Below are 18,504 nucleotides of genomic sequence, written 5' to 3'. Positions count from 1 at the left end.
AGTTCGCAAATGATGTGACTTCAGTGGAAGATGCTCCTCGTCCAGGTCAGGCATAACGAGTTGTGACTCCACAGAACATTGCAGCAGTTGAAGACATAGTGAAGGAAACCCGCCGAGTGACACTGAATGACATTGCAGCATGTTTACAGATTAGTCGTGGGTCAGCACACCACATTGTGCATGATGTGCTCCAGTTTCACAGTGTCTGCAAGATAGGTGCCACGGCAACTGACTCCTGAAATGAGAGAACGACGTGTTGATGCTTGTGAAGCACTTCTTCGGCGCTTTGAACGAGAAGGTGATGGCTTCCTTGCAAGAATCGTTACTGGGGACGAAAGCTGGGTTCACTTCCACCAACCGGAAACGAAGAGAGCGAGCAAGGAATGGCGGCATTCCTCATCACCAAAGCCAAACAAGTTTCGAACAGAAGGTTATACTGACTCCCTTTTGGGACGAAAAATGCGTCATTTTGGTACATTACATGCCTAGAGGGACCACTGGCACCAGGGAATCGTACAAAGATCTCCCAAAAAATCATCTGCGGCCTGCAGTCAAATCAAAGCGACGTCGATTGCTGTCAGCAGGTGTCCTTTTGCAACACGACAATGCAAGGACCCACACTGCCCGTACAACAGTTGCAACAATCACAGACCTGCATTTTGAGTGTCTTCCTCGTCCACCATACTCACCAGACCTTGCCGCAAGTGATTTCCATATGATTGGACCACTCAAAGACGCAATGGGAGGAAAGAAGTACCGTTCTGATGAAGAGGTACGCCACGCGGTGCATGAGTGGTTGCGCGGACTACCAAAAGAATTTATTTCTAAAGGAATTTATGCACTTTGGAAGCACTTGAGGAGTTGCATTGAGTGTGGGGGAGATTATGTTGAAAAGTGATAAAGCTTTGTACCGCTTCTGCACAATAAATAATATTTAAAAAATATTTAAGGTTTTCATTTGACTCACCCTCGTAGAAAGCTATCCTTGCCTTATATTTCAGCAAGATAATGCGCACCCGTAGGTGGCGAGAGTTTCTACTGCTTGTTTTCGTGCTTGCCAAACCCTACCATGACCAGTAATGTCCCCAGATGACTCCTCAATTCAGAACATTTGAGACATTTTTGGCAGGTTCCTGAATCCAGCTCGGGATTTTGACAGTCTAACGTGTCGGTTGGACAGAGTTTGGCACGATATCCCTCAGGAGGACATCCAATAACCCTATCAATCAATACCGAGCTGAATAACTGTTTGCTTAAGAGCCAGAGGTGGAACAACTCTTTATAAATTTGCTTAGAGTGTGAAGCATTTTCTGTTGAATACATCTTTAAATTTTTCTGAAATTGTTATCATTTGTTTGTGTAGATTCACATGACATCTACTGATTCCGGGTCATTCGGATAATTCCTTTGTGGTGCATCATTTTTCCTTTGTTTCAGAGCTTATATACATACATGAAGAAACTGCCAGTAAAATTAATTAGAATTTGCATTTAATATAAATGAAGTTATGGAGCTAGAATCATAGTTTTAATAGTACTCCTTTTACACGTCACTGATTACAATGAAAACATTTAAAACGAAAGGCATGCCACGTGGCGAGAAATTAAGAGGTTTTCTCTCTTGTCTTTATTAGGAAAAACGAGACTGGTATCTTTTTAATAGTAGCGTGGAATGTTAGATCCGTTAATCGGGTAGATATGGTATAGAATTTCAAAAGAGAAATGGATGGGTTGAAGTTAGATACAGTGGGAATTAGGGAGCAAGACTAGGACTTGAGGTCAGTTCAAGAATTGTTATTCAGTTAGTTAAAGGAGATGAAAATTTAATTCTGATGCTTGACTGTGTTTCAGTAGTAGGAAAATGAAGAGAAGGAAAAGCAGTAGGAGTACATGGACTGGGGCAAAGGAATCAGATATGAAGTTGCTTGGTAGACTATTGCACAGGGCATAACTCAGACCTCGCAGACACTTGGTTTAATATTCATTAAAGAAGGCTGTTCACGACGCAGAGAAGTGCGGACGCTGGACTATTTGAAACTGATTATATAATTTCAAGAAAGATTTTTCGAAAGCATATTTTAAAGATTTTCCAGGCACAGATGTGGATCCGACCATTATTAGACACATCAAAAAAGAAAGTCTTCCATCACCTCGGTTCCGAGAGTTCCGGAACCTGTACAGAAAATTGGAATAGAGAACAACATAAACATCATTTCCGTCCTTTTTATTGCTCATGAAAATCACACATTACATGTTGTACCACCATACAGCGAGACCTTCAGAGGTGGTGGTCCAGATTGCTGTACACACTGGTACCTCTAATACCCAGTAACACGTCCTCTTGCATTGATGCATGCCTGTATTCGTCGTGGCATACTGCCCTTAAATTCATCAAGGCACAGTTGGTCCATATTGGCCGGCCGCTGTGGCCGAGCGGTTCTAGGCGGTTCAGCCTGTAACCGCGCGACCGCTACGATCGCAGGTTCGAATCCTGCCTCGGGCATGGATGTGTGTGATGTCCTTAGGTTAGTTAGGTTTAAGTAGTTCTAAGTTCTAGGGGACTGACGACTTCAGATGTTGTGCTCAGAGCCATTTGAACCATTTGGTCCAGATTGTCCCACTCCTCAGCGGCGATTCGGCGTGGATCCCTCAGAGTTGTTGGTGGGTCACGACGTCCATAAGCAGCCCTAGCCGTTACGGGGCCTTCCATGACCACCAGCGGCGTATGTCGGCCGCACGTAATGCCACCGCGAAACAACAGGGAACCTCCATCTTGCTGCACTCGCTGGATAGTGTGTCCAAGTCGTTCAGCCTGACGATTGTCTGGTTGAAGGCATATGCGACACTCATCGGTGAAGAGAACGTGATGCCACTCCTGAGCGGTCCATTCGGCATGATGATGGGCCCATCTGTATCGCACTGCATGGTGTCGTAGTTGCAAAGATAGAACTCGCCATGGACGTCAGGAATGAAGTTGCACATCATGCAGCCTATTGCGCACAGTTTGAGTAGTAACACGACGTCTTGTGGCTGCACGAAAAGCATTATTCAACATGGTAGCGTTGCTGTCAGAGTTTCTCCGAGCCATAATCCGTAGGTAGCGGTCATCCATTGCAGTAGTAGCCCTTGGGCGGCCTCCATGTCCGAACAGCATCGCTTTGGTTCACTTCGAGACGCCTGGGCACTTCCCTTGTTGAGAGCCCTTCTTGGCGCAAAGTAACAATGCGGACGCGATCGAACAGCGGTATTGACCGTCTAGGCATGGTTGAAGTACAGAGAACACGAGGCGCGTACCTCCTTCCTGTTGGAATTACCGGAACTGATCGGCTGTCTGACCCACTCCGTCTATTATTCGCTGCTCCTGCATGGTTGTTTACATCTCCGAGCGTGTTTACTGACATCTCTGAACAGTGAAAGGGACTGTGTCTGTGATACAGTATCCACAGTCAACGTCTGTCTTCAGGAGTTCTGGGAACCGGGATGATCCAAAACTTTTTTTGATGTGTGTAGTTATGAACATCAGACTAAAACTGAAGAAACTGCAAAAAGACGGGAAATTAATGAGATGGGACCTGGATAAACCGGAAGAACCGGATATAGTCGAGAGTTTCTGACAGAACATTTCGCAATATTGGACTCAAAGAGGGAAAAGGAATACAACAGCAAACGAACAGGTAGCTCTGAGAGATGAAATAGGGAAGGCAGCACGGGATCACAAAGGTAAAACATCAAGACCTAATAGAAATCCTGGGGTAGTTCCGGAGTTACTGAATTTAATTGACAAAAGGAGAAGATATAAAATTGCAGCAAATGAAGCGGGAATACAGGTGTCCGAAAAATGCAACTGACGGAGTGTGCAAAATGGCTGAAAAGGAATGGATAAAGGAGAAATGCATGATTGTGAAAGCATGCATAACAAGGGAAAGATAGATGCTGCATGTGGGAAAACTAAAGGGAGGTCTGTACGAAAGAGCAGTAGCTATACGAATATGACTTCAGACCGCAAGCCAGTACTAACACTGAGGAAATTTGGTTAGGAAATGAGACACTGAAAGCAGTAGAAGAGTTTCGTTATTTGGACAGCAGAATAGATAATGACGGCCGAAGTAGGGAAGATATGAAGAGCAGACTGGTAATGAGAGGAAAAGAATTAAGAAAAACATTTCTGAAAAAGAGGAACTGTTGAATCTAACATAAATCCAAGCGTTAAGAAGTCTATTTTTGTAAGTATTTGCCTGAGTGTGCCTTGTATGTGGACGATAGCCATTTCAGATAAGAAGAAGATAGAAGCTTTTGAAATGTGGTGCTATAGAAGAATGATGAATGTCGAGTAAGAAATGAAGAGGTAATAAAGCGAAGTGGGGAAAAATAAAATTTGTGGCTCAACTTGACTAAAAGACGGGATCTATTGATACAATACATCCTGAGTCATGAAGGAATGTCAGTTTAGTAATGGAAGTGAGGGCAGTAAATGTTGTAGAAGGAGTCCAAGACTTGAATACAACAAACAGGTACCAACGGAGATAGGTTTCCGTAGTCACGCAGAGCGCTCAGAACTCTACTGAACTGTAACTCTAGTGAACTGTCGGAAAACGCGTGACGTACGCAGGCAGAACAAGCCTCAACTCAACCGCCATCGTTGGTGACTTGAACTGTAACGCACTAACAGTGTAAAATAACAATGACGAGGCATCAAATATGACTTACCTGTTCCCTTTGTCTTAGCCGTCAGAATAGCACTGCGTGGGCTGTCCCCAATTCTGTTGTGCGCAGAAATAAATATGTGATATGTAGAGCCACAGCTGAGATTCTCCAGCGTATGAAATGCCTTTTCAGCTTCCAGATGCACTTCTTCCAAGTTTCCGTGGTCCCTTTTGTAGTTTAATACATAACCTGGACAGAAATTGTTACAATATTTTTGAAATTCAGAAAATTCTATAGCACTGTAGTTATTTTATTACATATACTTTTATATAACACACACACACACACACACACACACACACAAATGCACATCCGCTCTCCCACTCGTCCACCCGCATGCACACACATAGTCTCTCTCTCTCTCTCTCTCCCTCATGCACACACACACACACACACACACACACACACACACACACAAATGGATTCACAAAGCATCAATACACATACAGAGCTATATCTATATAAATGAAAAGCAAATGTTCATTAGTTCAAAATCGTGTAGGAGAACGCTGTTGCCAGAAACCTCATATTCGTCTACATGAAATGAGTTCGCAATTTCGAATCACAACCATCAGCTATAGAATGGAATGAAGACAATGGGAGTTTGTGCCGGACTGGGGCTCGTACCCAGATTTCCCGCATATCGCGAGCGCCGCCTTACCATCTGGCTATCCGTGCACAACTCACGGCCAGACCCAAACTTCCATACGTCTCAAACATATGTCTGCCATCTGTACTCGTACATCCCATTATGTATATCCCCGTACAGGCCAGATGTTGTACTTGAAAGTCGCTTGCCCGGTATCAGCAGGTAAATATTGTAGTGACTTTTGTTATTCTGATTACGATGCAAAGTTCCTTTGGACATGCATGTCTCAAAAAACTTTGCATCGAAGTCAGAATAACGCAGGCACTGCACTATCGTATAATATTCGTCTGTTCAAAATCTGAAATCTCCGAAATTTCTTCACTGACACCTTTGAAATTTTGACACAACGTTGCATTCGAATACGCGCATATATATATAAGAGGGCAGTTCAATAAGTAATGCAACACATTTTTTTTCTCGGCCAATTTTGGTTGAAAAAACCGGAAATTTCTTGTGGAATATTTTCAAACATTCCCGCTTCGTCTCGTATAGTTTCATTGACTTCCGACAGGTGGCAGCGCTGTACGGAGCTGTTAAAATGGCGTCTGTAACGGATGTGCGTTGCAAACAAAGGGCAGTGATCGAGTTTCTTTTGGCGGAAAACCAGGGCATCTCAGATATTCATAGGCGCTTGCAGAATGTCTACGGTGATCTGGCAGTGGACAAAAGCACGGTGAGTCGTTGGGCAAAGCGTGTGTCATCATCGCCGCAAGGTCAAGCAAGACTGTCTGATCTCCCGCGTGCGGGCCGGCCGTGCACAGCTGTGACTCCTGCAATGGCGGAGCGTGCGAACACACTCGTTCGAGATGATCGACGGATCACCATCAAACAACTCAGTGCTCAACTTGACATCTCTGTTGGTAGTGCTGTCACAATTGTTCACCAGTTGGGATATTCAAAGGTTTGTTCCCGCTGGGTCTCTCGTTGTCTAACCGAACACCATAAAGAGCAAAGGAGAACCATCAGTGCGGAATTGCTTGCTCGTCATGTGGCTGAGGGTGACAATTTCTTGTCAAAGATTGTTACAGGCGATGAAACATGGGTTCATCACTTCGAACCTGAAACAAAACGGCAATCAATGGAGTGGCGCCACACCCACTCCCCTACCAAGAAAAAGTTTAAAGCCATACCCTCAGCCGGTAAAGTCATGGTTACAGTCTTCTGGGACGCTGAAGGGGTTATTCTGTTCGATGTCCTTTCCCATGGTCAAACGATCAACTCTGAAGTGTGTTGTGCTACTCTTCAGAAATTGAAGAAACGACTTCAGCGTGTTTGTAGGCACAAAAATCTGAACGAACTTCTCCTTCTTCATGACAACGCAAGACCTCACACAAGTCTTCGCACCCGAGAGGAGCTCACAAAACTTCAGTGGAGTGTTCTTCCTCATGCACCCTACAGCCCCGATCTCGCACCGTCGTATTTCCATATGTTTGGCCCAATGAAGGACGCAATCCGTGGGAGGCACTACGCGGATGATGAAGAAGTTATTGAAGCAGTACGACGTTGGCTCCGACATCGACCAGTGGAATGGTACCGTGCAGGCATACAAGCCCTCATTTCAAGGTGCCGTAAGGCCGTAGCATTGAATGGAGATTACGTTGAAAAGTAGTGTTGTGTAGCTAAAAGACTGGGGAATAACCTGGTGTATTTCAATGCTGAATAAAATAACCCCTGTTTCAGAAAAAAAATGTGTTGCATTACTTATTGAACTGCCCTCGTATATATACTGTAAGGTTAAATAATGATGGCGTCCTCTTGGGTAAAATATTCCGGAGGTAAAACAGTCCCCCATTCGGATCTCTGGGCGGAGACTACTCAAGAGGACGTCATTATCAGGAGAAAGAAAAATGGAGTTCTACGGATCGGAGCGTGGAATGTCAGATCCCTTAATCGGGCAGGTAGATTAGAAAATTTAAAAAGGGAAATGGATAGGTTAAAGTTAGATATAGTGGGAATTAGTGAAGTTAGGTGGCAGGAGGAACAAGACTTTTGGTCAGGCGAATACAGGGTTATAGATACAAAATCAAATAGTGGTAATGCAGGAGTAGCTTTAATAATGAATAGGAAAATAGGAGTGCGGGTAAGCTACTACAAACAGCATAGTGAACGCATTATTGTGGCCAAGATAGACACGAAGCCCATGCCTACTACAGTAGTTCAAGTTTATATGCCAACTGGCTCTGCAGATGATGAAGAAATTGATGAAATGTATGATGAAATAAAAGAAATTATTCAGGTAGTGAAGGGAGACGAAAATTTAATAGTCATGGGTGACTGGAATTCGAGAGTAGGAAAAGAGAAAGAAGGAAACATAGTGGGTGAATATGGATTGGGGAAGAGAAATAAAATAGGAAACCGTCTGGTAGAATTTTGCACAGAACATAACTTAATCATAGCTAACACTTGGTTCAAGAATCATAAAAGAAGGTTGTATACATGGAAGAATCCTGGAGATACTAGAAGGTATCAGATAGATTGTATAATGGTAAGACAGAGATTTAGGAACCAGGTATTAAATTGTAAGACATTTCCAGGGGAAGATGTGGACTCTGACCACAATCTATTGGTTACGAACTGTAGATTAAAACTGAAGAAACTGCAAAAAGGTGGGAATTTAAGGAGATGGGACACGGATAAACTGAAAGAACCAGAGGTTGTACAAAGTTTCAGGGAGAGCATAAGGGAACAATTGACAGGAATGGTGGAAAGAAATACAGTAGAAGAAGAATGGGTAGCTCTGAGGGATGAAGTAGTGAAGGCAGCAGAAGATCAAGTAGGTAAAAAGACAAGGGCTAGTAGAAATCCTTGGGTAACAGAAGAAATACCGAATTTAATTGATGAAAGGAGAAAATATAAAAACGCAGTAAATGAAGCAGGCAAAAAGGAATACAAACGTCTCAAAAATGAGATCGATAGGAAGTGCAACATGGCTAAGCAAGGATGGCTAGAGGACAAATGTAAAGATGTAGAGGCTTATCTCACTAGGGGTAAGATAGATACTGCCTACAGGAAAATTAAAGAGACCTTTGGAGAAAGGAGAACCACTTGTATGAATATCAAGAGCTTTGATGGAAACCCAGTTCTAAGCAAAGAAGGCAAAGCAGAAAGGTGGAAGGAGTATATAGAGGGTCTATACAAGGGCGATGTATTTGAAGACAATATTATGGAAATGGAAGAGGATGTAGATGAAGATGAAACGGAAGATACGATACTGCGTGAGGAGTTTGACACAGCACTGAAAGATACGAGTCGAAACATGGCCACTGGTGTAGACAACATTCCATTAGAACTACTGACTGCCTTGGGAGAGCCAGTCCGGACAAAACTCTACCATCTGGTGAGCAAGATGTATGAGACAGGAGAAGTACCCTCAGACTTCAAGAAGAATATAATAATTCCAATTCCAAATAAAGCAGGTGTTGACAGATGTGAAAATTACCGAACTATCAGTTTAATAAGTCACAGCTGCAAAATACTAACGCGAATTCTTTACAGACGAATGGAAAAGCTGGTAGAAGCCGACCTCGGGGAAGATCAGTTTGGATTCCGTAGAAATATTGGAACACGTGAGGCAATACAGCCCTTACGACTTATCTTAGAAGAAAGATTAAGGAAAGGCAAACCTACGTTTCTAGCATTTGTAGACTTAGAGAAAGCTTTTGACAATGTCGACTGGAATACTCTCTTTCAAATTCTGAAGGTGGCAGGGGTAAAATACAGGGAGCGAAAGGCTATTTACAATTTGTACAGAAACCAGATGGCAGTTATAAGAGTCGAGGGACATGAAAGGGAAGCAGTCATTGGGAAGAGAGTGAGACAGGGTTGTAGCCTATCCCCGATGCTATTTAATCTGTATATTGAGCAAGAAGTAAAGGAAACAAAAGAAAAGTTCGGAGTAGGTATTAAAATCCATGGAGAAGAAATAAAAACTTTGAGGTTCACCGATGACATTGTAATTCTGTCAGAGACAGCAAGGGACTTGGAAGAGCAGTTGAACGGAATGGACAGTGTCTTGAAGGGAGGATATAAGATGAAAATCAACAAAAGCAAAACGAGTATAATGAAATATAGTCGAATTAAGTCAGGTGATGCTGAGGGAATTAGATTAGGAAATGAGACACTTAAAGTGGTAAAGGAGGTTTGCTATTTGGGGAGCAAAATAACTGATGATGGTCGAAGTAGAGAGGATATAAAATGTAGACTGGCAATGGCAAGGAAAGCGTTTCTGAAGAAGAGAAATTTGTTAACATCGAGTATAGATTTAAGTGTCAGGAAGTCGTTTCTAAAAGTATTTGTATGCAGTGTAGCCATGAATGGAAGTGAAACATGGACGATAAATAGTTTGGACAAGAAGAGAATAGAAGCTTTCGAAATGTGGTGCTACAGAAGAATGCTGAAGATTAGATGGGTAGATCACATAACTAATGAGGAGGTTTTGAATAGAATTGGGGAGAAGAGGAGTTTGTGGCACAACTTGACAAGAAGAAGGGACCGGTTGGTAGGATATGTTCTGAGGCATAAAGGATCACAGATTTAGCATTGGAGGGCAGCCTGGAGGGTAAAAATCGTAGAGGGAGACCAAGAGATGAGTACACTAAGCAGATTCAGAAGGACGTAGGTTGCAGTAGGTACTGGGAGATGAAGAAGCTTGCACAGGATATAGTAGCATGGAGAGCTGCATCAAACCAGTCTGAGGACTGAAGACAACAACAACAATATACATATACATATATATATATATATATATATATATATATATATATATATATATATATATATATATATATATATATATATATATATATATATATATATGTTGTTGTTGTTGTCTTCAGTATACATATCCTCCATGAACCATGGACATTACTGTTGGTGGGGAGGCTTGAGTGCCTCAGCGATACATATAGCCGTACCGTAGGTACAACCACAACGGAGGGGTATCTGTTGAGAGACCAGACAAATGTGTGGTTCCTGAACAGGGGCAGCAGCCTTTTCAGTAGTTGCAGGGGCAACAGTCCGGATGATTGACTGATCTGGCCTTGTAACAATAACCAAAACGGCCTTGCTGTGCTGGTACTGCGAACGGCTGAAAGCAAGGGGAAACTACGGCCGTAATTTTTCCCGAGGGCATGCAGCTTTACTGTATAATTAAATGATGATGGCGTCCTCTTGGGTAAAATATTCCGGAGGTAAAATAGTCCCCAATTCGGATCTCCGGGCGGGGAATACTCAAGAGGACGTTGTTATCAGGAGAAAGAAAACTGGCGTTCTACGGATCGGAGCGTGGAATGTCAGATCCCTTAATCGGGAAGATAGGTTACAATATTTAAAAAGGGAAATGGATAGTTTAAAGTTAGATATAGTGGGAATTAGTGAAGTTCGGTGGCAGGAGGAACTAGAGTTTTCGTCAGGTGAATACAGGGTTATAAATGCAAAATCAAATAGTGGTAATGCAGGAGTAGCTTTAATAATGAATAGGAAAATAGGAGTGCGGGTAAGCTACTACAAACAGCATACTGAACGCATTATTGTGGCCAAGATAGACACGAAGCCCATGCCTACTACAGTAGTACAAGTTTATATGCCAACTAGCTCTGCAGATGATGAAGAAATTAATGAAATGTATGATGAGATAAAAGAAATTATTCAGGTAGTGAAGGGAGACGAAAATTTAATAGTCGTGGGTGACTGGAATTCGGCAGTAGGAAAAGGAACAGAAGGAAACGTAGTAGGTGAATATGGATTAGGGCTAAGAAATGAAAGAGGAAGCCGCCTGGTAGAATTCTGCAAGGAGCATAACTTAATCATAGCTAACACTTGGTTCAAGAATCATGAAAGAAGGTTGTATACATGGGAGAACACTGGAGATACTAGAAGGTTTCAGATAGAGTATATAATGGTAAGACAGAGATTAAGGAACCAGGTTTTAAATTGTTCTGAGGCATGAAGGGATCACAAATTTAGCATTAGAGGGCAGCGTGGAGGGTAAAAATCGTAGAGGGAGATCGAGAGATGAATACAGAAAGGAGATTCAGAAGGATATAGGTTGCAGTAGGTACTGGGAGATGAAGAAGCTTGCACAGGGTAGAGTAGCACAGAGAGCTGTATCAAAAGAGTCTCAGGACTAAGACCACAATTTTGGAATGCAACATCGTGTCAAAATTTCAAAGCAATCGGAAAATACATAAGTAAATCTAAAGGGAAAGCAATATTACAAAAACCTCAAAAGGTACTCGTCCGAATCACTTTAAGTTTTTACATCTAACTGTAATGAACATTTGGACACATAGAGGCATCATATAATAGTGAATTGTTTTTGGCAAATACGGAATTTGTATTCATGGGATATCGGCTTATGATAAGAATACTAGTACAGAAACTGAATTTGCATTAACATGAACAAGGCTCAAGGTCAGAGACAGGGGGAAGAAAAAAGGAGGAGACAGACAGAGAAAGCAGGCAGGAAGAGACGGAGAGAGGGGGAAAGAGAAGGTGGGCATAGAAAGGCGGCCGATGATTAAGAGAGAGAGCGGGAGAAAGATGGTGTAGGAGGAGAAGATGGACAGAGGGAAGAGGGCTGAGGTCGCAGATGGAAAGATGGGGAGAGAGAGGGGACAAGAGAGAATGGAGAGAGAGAACGGAGAATAACATTGACAGTGAAACAGGGAGGAGGGGATGGGCAGAGAGAATGGAAGAGATAGCAGTAGGAGGCGATGATGGATAGAGGGTGGTGACGGGAGGAGGAGATTAACAGAGACGGGGAAAGAAGGTGATTAGGACATATATCCAGTTGCCAAACGTATTAGAAACTGTGCTTTCTCTTTAATTTTTTTTTCCATTTAACCAAACTGAGCCACACAATGCGTAGTCGGGAACAGCTAGTCTGTATATAAATAAGACAATCAAAAGAGTAAATGCCAAGATTTTTCAGACATGTTCTGTGTGCTTCTAGAGGTACGTGCTAGCGAAATGTACAGGTTCTTTCCATCCCATCACAGATGCAGAGCTGTAATGCAGTGAGAAAAAATACCTCCCTACGTCAATCTGTCCAGGGTCTTATAAGCTGATTGTTATTTTAATGCCACCGACAACATAGATTCTGCTCAATGAAAAGTTGTCTGTTAGTTTTATGAGATATTAAGCGTCTTTCTTAGAGTTACATTTGGATAACACATCTTTAAGCTTCGTATTGGAAGGTGCGCACTGCTATGCAGTTTTGTTAGCTTCTTAAAAATTTTGGGTGTTAAGTCCCAGAATTTGAAACCTAGGTTGAAAGTTCCTTTCTACGTGAGCCTCTTATTACGTACAGTAATTCCTTGCAGTATTTAGAGTTCATGGTAATGTATTCTTGACAGTACACACTATTATAAAAAATTTGCATTTTTGTAATGTTGTTTTTATCATCAGTTTTCTGTGAATTATGTAGCGACGCGTTCCATGAGCAAGTAGCTTTCTCTCTGATTGTCCCTGAAACTTGATGAATTAAAATTAGAATGAAATGTAGGCAGCTGGGACTTTCAGCATTGCTCTCGCATTCTTATAATTTCCTTAGGTTATGTTTCCTATACGTGTTATAGATCTGAAGATGGTTGCCGATAGCAACCGAAACTAATTATCGAACTTTAATTGTAATAGGAAAATTGCGGTCTAATCATTAAAAGCTTTTTACTTTAATAAATTTTTATTTAATAAAATGGACTTCGTCGAGATTCAAGAAATTTTCGAAACAAACCATCAACTTGGACCATAAGCACCGAATGAAAAATTGTGCGCCACAGTGATCACAAAGGTTTACATCATCAAGATCGAAGACGGACTCCGCGCGAGTTACATACCTTACAGGACGTCCAGCTGGGTAACGACTCTTCAAGAATGCATGTAGAATCATTTTGGTGTAACAGCATGATGGGAACTGATGGAACATGATGGCGTGCAACCGAATACGAAAGAGGTTGTCGTGGAGCTTATAGTGAAACTGGCTGTCCTCTAAGGCATAGCTGCAGATTGGGCGATAACATGTTTTATACGCACTGAAAAAACAAACATCTAGGAGCTGAATTTGTCCAGTGGTTCCAGATAGTGTGAATTGTCATGTCAAACACTTTTCAGAAGGAATAATTTACTCCAAAGCAGTACGATTTTTACATGCAGACCAGGAATCAAGCAAAAGCAAGTTATTTTGACCAGCTATTGCCCAAAAGCAGTGCTCCATAATCGTCGATCTCTTACGGCCATTTTACCACTTTTGCCTGCTGTGACGTGAATATTCCCTGCTGTCCCGCTGACGAGAAAGAATCGTAGGGGCAGAACACCTCAATCTTCTGGCAGCACAATAAATAACTTTCCAGCCAACGTACCATCAAGATTAAAAGTCGGCATATTTGTATACGAGTGCGTTAAGGCACTGATGTTCGTTGATCTTGATACAACTCTCTTGGTACATTTGATTTCCAGGATTCCTTTCATATGGCTTTCCATTTCAAATCCCGATTGCTCTGAACCGAAAACAAACTCCTTTATGAAAGGTGGGATAAGTCTGTTTATCTCATCTATAATTTTTCGGGTCGATTCTGCAGTATGCTGTGCACCGTCAAGTTGACATTATGTTTTAAATTTCTTTTACTTACTTCTTTCAATTCTGTAGCAATGTTTGAAGTTATGCAGCCATCCACTGCTTCCCTTGCAATCACTATAATCTATGTCAAACGCAATTTGAAGTGAATAACGTAGTAGGTCACTATCATGCGCATCCCGAAAATTGTATTCAGTATCCTTGAAACGCACAAACACTAGTTTTTGTAACAAGCGCTCCTTATCCTCCCTTGAATGTCCGTAGTTTTTCTTGTGCTCTACACGGTCATATTGCTGCACACGTCTTCTAAAAGTGTTCATAATTTTTTTTTTTAACTACTGTGCGGATGATCTTCCATGTAAGAAATTGTGTTTAGTACTCGATCCTTGCACAACGGTTGTTCTTCATCTCGTTTCACTGGAGGCGGCATTTGTGGCTCCCTCTCCGTCAAGAATGATGAAATGTATGGCTAGACACCTGTTTCAGTTTTACTTTCACTTGTTAAGCAGATGTCGTCATCATTGTACTCCTCACGTACATGGTCCGCACAGTCACGTGTATACGACACCATACATTTCACTGACTAATGTTTCAGAAAAGCTAATATTTCATCTGCAGCTTCTCCTAATTCTGTGAAATTCCTCGGGTGCGTCAAAAATGCGTATTTTTTGTGTGGTTAATGTTTTTAACGCTGGTATAAACAGCGATACTGAAGCTTTTTTAAACGGAACCGTGTACATTTTATAACTGGATTCGATAGCGCTTGAGAAGGCAATTAAAGTGATATAGCGTTTGTTAATGTTGACGTTGAAACCTGTTGTAAAAAGCCGGCCGGGGTGGCCGAGCGGTTCTAGGCGCTACAGTCTGGAACCGCGAGACCGCTACGGTCGCAGGTTCGAATCCTGCCTCGGGCATGGATGTGTGTGATGTCCCTAGGTTAGTTAGGTTTAAGTAGGTCTAAGTTCTAGGGGACTGATGACCACAGAAGTTAAGTCCCATAGTGCTCAGAGCCATTTGAACCATGTTTTGTTGTAAAAAAATTCGAGAAATTTAATAGAATTTGATAGCAAAGTGGCCGGTATCGGCATTAGCGGTGTAAACACCGCCAAGCAGAGCTCTTGTGCTACACCGTGTCAGAATGTCAACACATTTGCCTGTTTACCTGTCTGAAATGTAGGCCGCTCATTTCTGCTTCAAAATACGTTGCGTGCAGACATGTACAACAACGAGGAGAAGTTGGTTATACTACTTTTATATGATGACTGCAAAAGAAATGCCGTAAAAACAGTACAATGGTCTAGGGCTATCTATCGGGATCGCCAATTTTCGACGTGCCAGGCAATTCAACGAATGTATCCCACATGATATAATTTAGAGCGGTGTAGTAGAGACTGTTGTCCGACAGCATGTACAGGGTGATTCAAAAAGAATACCACAACTTTAGAAATTTAAAACTCTGCAACGACAAAAGGCAGAGCTAAGCACTATCTGTCGGCGAATTAAGGGAGCTATAAAGTTTCATTTAGTTGTACATTTGTTCGCTTGAGGCGCTGTTGACTAGTCGTCAGCGTCAGTTGATGCTAAGATGGCGACCGCTCAACAGAAAGCTTTTTGTGTTATTGAGTACGGCAGAAGTGAATCGACGGCAGTTGTTCAGCGTGCATTTCGAACGAAGTATGGTGTTAAACCTCCTGATAGGTGGTGTATTAAACGTTGGTATAAACAGTTTACAGAGAATGGGTGTTTGTGCAAAGGGAAAAGTTCTGGACGGCCGAGAACGAGTGATGAAAATGTAGCACGCATCCAGCAAGCATTTGTTCGCAGCCCAGGAAAATCGACTCGCAGAGCTAGCAGAGAGCTGCAAATTCCACAATCAACTGTATGGAGAGTCCTACGAAAAAGGTTAGTTATGAAACCGTATCTGTCCGTAACTACCTGAACGTCAACTACCCGAGGCGATGGATCGGCCGCCAGGCAGCCCGTGACAGAGCACTACATCACTGGCCTCCAAGAAGCCCTGATCTTACCCCCTGCGATTTTTTCTTATGGGGGTATGTTAAGGATATGGTGTTTCGGCCACCTCTACCAGCCACCATTGACGATTTGAAACGAGAAATAACAGCAGCTATCCAAACTGTTACGCCTGATATGCTACAGAGAGTGTGGAACGAGATGGAGTATCGGGTTGATATTGCTCGAGTGTCTGGAGGGGGCCATATTGAACATCTCTGAACTTGTTTTTGAGTGAAAAAAATCCTTTTTAAATACTCTTTGTAATGATGTATAACAGAAGGTTATATTATGTTTCTTTCATTAAATACACATTTTTAAAATTGTGGTATTCTTTTTGAATCACCCTGTATTTTACCTCTAACAAGGGAAACTCCTCTTCGCGCGACCCTCAGATTTAGTAGTTCGATGGCAGTCAAAAACTGAACACAGATCAAGCATGAAATCAGGAAGAAGGTGTACTGAAATTTGAAAAAAAGAAGCAAAATCGGAACAGTGAACGGTGCATGCTCAAGCTCAAGAAGTCCAACGTTGAGCAAATTTGCTGCCCCACGGCGTTGTGGTTAAGAGGTCAAGGTGAGGAACTGCAAAGCTGGAGATTCGTGTTCGAGTCTCCCTCGTGCCCACTTTTCTTTTTCCTTACAAAATTATGAACTGTCCATTCGGTCACTGACGTGTCTCTTCGCTTTATTCAAATTTGCGTCTGTGTCGTGGTGCAAGTCCGTTTGAAACACCGTGACGTAAGGAAGGGAGCTTCGGACGTACGTACCTCCTATTTGTTCTACACAAGTACCACATGTTATGACTCTTGAGTTCCGTTTTGGGATTTTTGACTCTTGAATTCCTTTGTTGTAACGTAGTTCACACCCGTTTGTTTGTTGTTTCCATTTCTGTGAAATGCCTGTGGGGCATCTCGCCTGCTTTCACTATTCATCACCTTTACTTGTGACAGTAATATATTCTTACCTCATGACTTCTATTCTGTAACCAATGTGTATTATGATAATTAACAAGACTAAAGAAAGAAAAAAGACACATCAATGACCAGATTGAAAGTTTATAATAATTTTGTAAAAAAAAAAATGCACACGAGGGAGATTTGAATGCGGACCTCCTCCTTTGGAAGCCAAGACAGTGACCACGGACCACGATGTTTCCTTCTTCCATGTCTCGAGGCTGCACACTTACGATTAGATCACTTTTTGCTTCTTTCTTCACAGCTCAGTACACTTTCTTCCTGTTTTCATGCTAGATCTGGGTTCAGTTTTTCAGTTTTTGACGGACTATACACTGGGGCACTTACCACTAAATATGAAAGAGGTTCGATGAGGAGTTTCTCTTCTAAGAAGCATACAGCCACGTACAGGAAAAAATGGGTCACATCTCCCATCTAACATTCAGCTATTAAATATTGTAGTTACTTTTCGTAGCGTATAAGACATTATTTTTGAAGAATGGACAGTTGATTTTTTTTTCTTCAGCTCACGTAAATCTGGGAGGATACGCAAGGGTGAAATAGTTTTCCTAAGCCCTATGTAATACGCTAGATTCTAGCCTATGTCGAATTTCCATACACAAAATTCGCAAGTGAACTTGCGTGTAGATCGTAAGTTGGTTCAACGGTAAACAAAGTTGAATTCTAACTGCGCAGGCCTACCTTACGGTATACAACTACGTAGCGTCGTACGAGACGCCCACATGGTAGTGTTTGCACCGCTAATGCCGATTCCGACAGCCGTGACCTCAAATTCTATTACATTTCTCGATTTTTTTGCCACACGTTTCAAAATCAACATTAACAAACGCTTTACCATAGTAACTGTCTTCTCAAGAGCTATTGACTGCAGTTATGAAAAGTATACGCTTCCACTTAAAAAAACATACTTACTTCAATATCTCAGATAATACCAGCGATAAAAACATTAACCAAACAAAAACATTTGTGAACATCGACGCTCTAACATTTGCCGAAAATCTCGTTTCGATATGTATAATCGTTCACGAACGTATCGGTTAGCAGTATTGTTAAATTTCAGTTGTTTTTTAATGCTACTGACTTTAATTACTATCTCGTTAAACTTTACTCTGGTACAGCATAGATTCTTCCTCTGTGAAAGGATGTTTGAAAGCATTTACTTTGATTTTTGGTTTAATATTTACTAGTCTATCTAGATACAATATTTTCTGCAGGCTATCCCTTACAAAACTCTTCTTATTAACAAAACGTGGACTGTGGCGCCATCAAACATATATCAAGGAAATGCTGCAAATTTTGAAGAACTCGCATTTAAAGAAGAATTGTTACTTGTATGTAATGTATTTGACTTTACTGTTATGGGTGGTGTAATTATGGCTAATTTTGATCTATTAAAGAATACACAGGTTTTTATTTATCTGAAGAAGAGGATTTAATATGTCTTAATCTCTCTTTCGTGTGGCGCTTCCGTCACCGCCGGGTGCAGATCCCCTTGGTTGACTTCTTTTAGGCGACTTGCGTGTTGGCGATCATGAAGTGCTGATGAGGATAACAAAACACCCATTCCTCGAACGAAGAAAACCCCCAACCCGGT

At 41.9% G+C, this 18,504-nt stretch overlaps 1 protein-coding gene across 1 annotated transcript in view; it reads right to left on the bottom strand.

Moving 5' to 3' along the window:
- LOC126094953 (Down syndrome cell adhesion molecule-like protein Dscam2) overlaps positions 1 to 18,504 on the bottom strand; it is an 890,199-nt gene that overhangs the window by 48,911 nt on the left and 822,784 nt on the right. The window contains exon 30 of the mRNA XM_049909611.1: positions 4,707 to 4,892. Within this exon, the coding sequence (XP_049765568.1) occupies positions 4,707 to 4,892 (186 nt within the window). The remainder of the gene's footprint in view (positions 1 to 4,706; positions 4,893 to 18,504) is intronic.

Source organism: Schistocerca cancellata, chromosome 1 (assembly GCF_023864275.1).
Source record: "Schistocerca cancellata isolate TAMUIC-IGC-003103 chromosome 1, iqSchCanc2.1, whole genome shotgun sequence".
Lineage (NCBI taxonomy): Eukaryota > Metazoa > Arthropoda > Insecta > Orthoptera > Acrididae > Schistocerca > Schistocerca cancellata.
This window is presented reverse-complemented; position numbering and strand designations above follow the sequence as displayed.